The following is a 5,002-nucleotide window of genomic DNA, read 5'->3' as shown; positions in this document are numbered from 1 at the left end:
GTGCGGCCGGAGCCTGTGCCCCGCAACGGGAGAGGCCACAACAGTGAGAGGCCCGCTTACCGCAAAAAAAAAAAAAAAAAAAAAAAAGAATAAGACACTTAGGAATAAATTTTAACAAAAGAACGAAATTTTTACTCTGAAAACTGTAACATAGTATTGAAAAAAATCAAAAGATCCAAATAAGTGGAAAGACATCCATGTTCATGGATTAGAAGACTTAATATTGCAAAAATGGCAATACCTTCCACATTGATAAACAAATTTAACACGGGACTTCTCTTTCTCTGGTGGCGCAGTGGTTGGGAATCCGCCTGCCAATGCAGGGGACACAGGTTTGAGCCCTGGTCCGGGAAGATCCCACATGCCACGGAGCACCTAAGCCTGTGCACCACAGCTACTGAGCCTGTGCTCTAGAGCCCGTGAGCCACAACTGCTGAGCCCATGTGCCCCAACTACTGAGCCCGTGTGCCCCAACTACTGAAGCCCGTGCGCCTAGGGCCCGTGCTCCACAACAAGAGAAGCCGCCGCAATGAGAGGGCCCGCGCACTGCAGTGAGGAGTGGCCTCTGCTCGCTGCAACTAGAGAAAGCCTGCGCACAGCAACGAAGACCCGATGCAGTGAAAAAATAACTAAAAAAATTTTTTTAATTAAAAACAAACAAAACAAATTTAACATACTCCCTAGCAAAATCTGAGCTAACTTCTTTGTAGACGTTGACAGGCTCATCCCATAATTCATGTAGAAATTCAGAGGACCCAGAATAGCCACTACTGTCTTGGAAAAAAAAAGAACAAAGTTGGAGAACTTACACTTCCCAATTACAAAACAGACTAAAGCTACACTAATCAAGACAGTGTGGTATTGGCGTAAGAGTAGAAGAAAAGGCCATGGAATAGAATTGAGAATCCAGAAATAAACCCTCATATATACATCAACTGAGGGGCCAACACAATTCAGCGGGGGAACGAATGGTCGTTTCAGCAAGTGGTGTGGGGACCGCTGGACAGCCACCTGCAAAAGAGTGTCACTGGGTCACTCACCATATACAGAAATTAAAGTGGGTCAAAGACCTAAGTATAAGCACTAAAACTGTAAAACACTGAGAAGAAAACATAGGGGTAAATCTCTGTGACCTTGGATTAGGCAAGGGTTTCTTAGATATGACAGCAAAAGAAAAAAGAATCATCAAATTTCAAAACATCTGTGCTTCAAAGGACATCCTCAAGAAAGGGAGAAGACAACCCAGAGAATAGAAAATATTTGCAGGTCATATATAAATGTGATAAAGGCTTGTATCTAGTATATAAAAAGAATTCTTACAACTCAATAATAAAAAGACAAATAATTATAAAATGGGCCAAGGATCTGAATAGACATTCATCCAAAGAGGATATATACATAGGCATATGATAAGGTCAGTAAGCGTATGATGAGATGCTCAACATCATTAGTCATCAGGGAAATGCAGCTCAAAACCACAGTGAGATAGCACTTCATATCCACTAGGATGGCTATAATTAAAGAAGATGATAAATGCTGGTGAGGATGTGGAGAAACTGGAACCCTCATACACTGCTATATGAAAAACGGTGCAGGCACTTTGGAAAGCAGTTGGCAGTTCTTCAAAATGTTAAACTTACCATGTGATCCAGTAATTCTACTCTAGTTACAAACCCAAGGGGGAAAAAAAAGCTTGTACGCACAAAAACTTGTGCACCAATGTTCACGGCCACATTACAGCCCCAAAGTGGAAACAACTCAAATGTCCAGCAGCTGACGAATGGATAAAGAAAATGTGGTCTCTCCATACAGTGCAATGTTATTTGGCATTAAGAAGAAAGGAAGTATTGATACATGCTACTACATGGATTTAAAACATTAAAAACATTATGATAGGAAAAGAAGTCAGTCACAAAAGGCCACGATGTTGTATTATTCCATTTTATATGAAATGCTCAGAAGTGGCGGATTTATAGAGACAGAAAGCAGAGTGGTTACCTGGAGCTCGGGCATTGTAAGGGTTGGGAGGCGATGGCTCTGGTGAGGGCGTTCTTTTTGGGGGAATGAAAATGTTCCAGAATTGCTCGTGGTGAAGGTTGCACAGATCTGTGATATACTCAATATGCTAAAAACCGTTGAATTATACGCTTGAAATGGGTGAACTATATGTATTGTGAATTATGTTTCGACAAAGCTGTTTTTTAAAAAAAATGGAAGGGTCCCCTAGGAGTTCAGGCACCGAGTGTAACAGGCACCTAGCACAGGACACCGTGCTAGGAGGGCCAGAGTCTGAGTGACTCCCCGGCGTCCTCTGGCAGGTGTGCGACTATGGAGGTTAAATTAACTATGACGTTAGTATAATACGCGGTCTGGCAGTGCCTGCAGATTTTCAGTCCAAAAATATGGGGACTTCCCTGGTGGCACAGTAGTTAAGAATCTGCCTGCCAATGCAGGGGACACGGGTTCGAGCCCTGGTCTGGGAAGATCCCACATGCCGCAGAGCAACTAAGCCCGTGCGCCACAGCTACTGAGCCTGCGCTCTAGAGCCCACGAGCCACAACTACTGAAGCCTGCCTGCTGCAACTGCTGAAGCCCGCGTGCCTAGAGCTCGTGCTCTGCCACAAGAGAAGCCACCGCAATGAAGAGTAGCACCATTCGCTGCAACTAGAGAAAGGCCGCGCGCAGCAATGAAGACCCAACGCAGCCAAAAAAAAAAAAAGAGAAAGAAATGAAGTCCTGGCTCCATGCCAGGCACTGTTTTAGGCACTTGGGTGGCGTGGCGTTGGTACCTCCGCGGTGGAACTGCATTGGCTGCAGTAATACAGACAGTACATAACAAGCAAACTAAATAAGAAAGCGGTGGTATGTCAGAGGTGGCCAGGGCAAAGGGACGGCGGAAGAGCTGGGGGAGTGGGTAGCAGTGTGACAGGCTGGTCAGGCGTCCGACTGGGGCGGCGGCCCCTGGTGGGGGTGCAGGGAGGGGCGGATGTGCTCAGGCTGATGGGAAGTGGGGGCGTGGAAGGCTCCCAGCGGCGGTGGGGTTAGGGCTGTGTGTTCCATCTGGAGCAGACGGTCCGGTCCATGCGGAGCGAGCGGAGGCAGGAGGGGGGAGGCGCTCTGGCCAGGCTGGTGGCTGCTCAGGAGGTGAGAGGCTCCAGGCTGGGGGCCGAGCCGCCTGGGAGGTGGGGCATCGGGGCCGAGGGGCTCGCGGGGCCTGGTGGGGACGTTCAGGTGGAGAGCTCTGGAGAGCGGTCTGGCCTGCAGGCAGTCCCTGGGGCACTGGCGCGGAGGTAGAATTTAATTCTCGGACTGAGGCCCCCGACACCGCCCTCCAGCGGGGGATGGGTGGAGCCCCCTGCCTTGGGGGCCTTCACACTGGCTGCAAGCTGAGTACTGAACACCTGTGAGCCCGGACCCCCACCCCCCACCCCCCACTCCTCCTCTCCGGGTGGAGGTGGCGGCCTCATGGCGGGGCTCCCTGCACTCCGGGATCCTGCTGTGTGCCGTCTTGCCTTTAACGCGGACTTTAGAACAGACCGCTGTGCTGGGTCACAGGCCTGTCCCTGCTGCACAGATCTGTACCCCAGCCTGCCTGCCGCTCCTCCGGTGCTCAGCACGCTTGCGCGCACACACGCACGTGTACACACACCCACCCACCCCGAGCGTGCCCTTTACGATGTCACGCAGCCTTTTCAGCAGGACACCAGCTGACGGGTGCAGTGTTGGACAAACCAGGGCCCAATAGCCAGTCTTTCCAACGGGCTGAGTGCTCACTGCTTCCCGGGAGGGTCCCGTCCGCACCCCCTTCGGCACACCCAGGGCTTGGAGCCCCAGGGCCCTCAGGCAGCAGCCCCACACCTGCCACCCGCTCATCTCAAAGAAAAAGGAGGGGGTGGAGTTGCAGGACATGCTTTGTGCCGGGGCCTCCTCCCACCTTGGGTTTCATCCTTAGCCCTCGGGTGGGTGGTTTCGTCGCAGTCACAGGGCTGCCGAGCTGCAGGCGTGCCTTGCTGTTGACAGGTCATGGGCCTGCACCTGTGGAGGCGGCATCTTCAGGTGAGGCCGGGTCTGCTGTCCCGGGCGGGCGAGTTACAGGTGTCCCCATGGTCAGTGGCCCACACCTGTAAGCCAGCCCTTTGCAGCCTGGGTTAGGTGCTACCCTGGCATGTTGCTGGCTGGGCCGTCCTTACTGCTCCTCCAGACCAGGGCCTGTGGGAGCGGCTTGGAGTTAAAATGCCAGTGTATTGAGCTGTCGCTGTTATGTCACTTCAGTTTTTTTGTCATAAAACTACCTTTTTTACTGTATTCTCACGCTAAGTTTAGTTTTTAAAAGCTAGTTATTAATGTAAGGCATTACTTCTCTTCCAAACCTTCCTTTCTGGGTCCAGGACTGTGCTTTCTGCTGTGACCCTGGAGGAGTTGCTTCCTGTCTCTGAGCTTCAAAATCCCACCTGGGAGGTGGGAACGAGATTAGCGCCTGCTTTGTGGTGGTTTTGGAGGTTGAGAATCTGTACCAAGCACCAGGGTCGGTGCCTTACAGCTCAGCGCAGGGAACTCGGAACGTTGGCCAATCAGGCTTGTATTTGGGGTCTTACCCTAACTCGTACTGATAGTGAAGTAAATGCTTAATATCCTACTGGGTCTCCTTTGTTTTCAGCCTGAAAACAAACGCACAGTGAAAAATACCTGATGTTTTAGTCATATGACATTAAAAACCATGAAAACTTGCTTTAGGAAGTGTCGTTTAAAATTACTGAAATAACATGCAGTGAAGCTGTAAAATACATTCTTTCCTAGGGATGAATTTAACATTAAAGTTCTTCAGGCTTTTGTGGAACTCCACGAGTTTGCCGATCTCAACCTTGTACAAGCCTTAAGGTGAGTGTTTCATCACCTGCTCTTGCACAGAGGGAGGGTGGGTGGCCCAGTGATGCCGGGTGACCCACTGGCAAGGGAAGGGCCTCTGCAGCCCTGCAGCCTGGTGGCGGGGGTGGGGGGGGAG

General features: G+C 50.6%; 1 protein-coding gene across 6 annotated transcripts in view; it reads left to right on the top strand.

The window, feature by feature from the left end:
• CYTH3 (cytohesin 3) overlaps positions 1-5,002 on the top strand; it is a 100,242-nt gene that overhangs the window by 80,538 nt on the left and 14,702 nt on the right. For all 6 annotated transcript variants that reach the window (XM_055090616.1, XM_055090613.1, XM_055090615.1 and 3 more), the window contains exon 6: positions 4,798-4,878. In XM_055090616.1, the coding sequence (XP_054946591.1) occupies positions 4,798-4,878 (81 nt within the window). The remainder of the gene's footprint in view (positions 1-4,797; positions 4,879-5,002) is intronic.

The sequence above is a fragment of the Physeter macrocephalus genome, chromosome 14 (assembly GCF_002837175.3).
Source record: "Physeter macrocephalus isolate SW-GA chromosome 14, ASM283717v5, whole genome shotgun sequence".
In the NCBI taxonomy this organism is placed as follows: domain Eukaryota; kingdom Metazoa; phylum Chordata; class Mammalia; order Artiodactyla; family Physeteridae; genus Physeter; species Physeter macrocephalus.
Note: the sequence above shows the minus strand (reverse complement) of the source record. Positions and strands in the feature narration are given on the sequence as shown.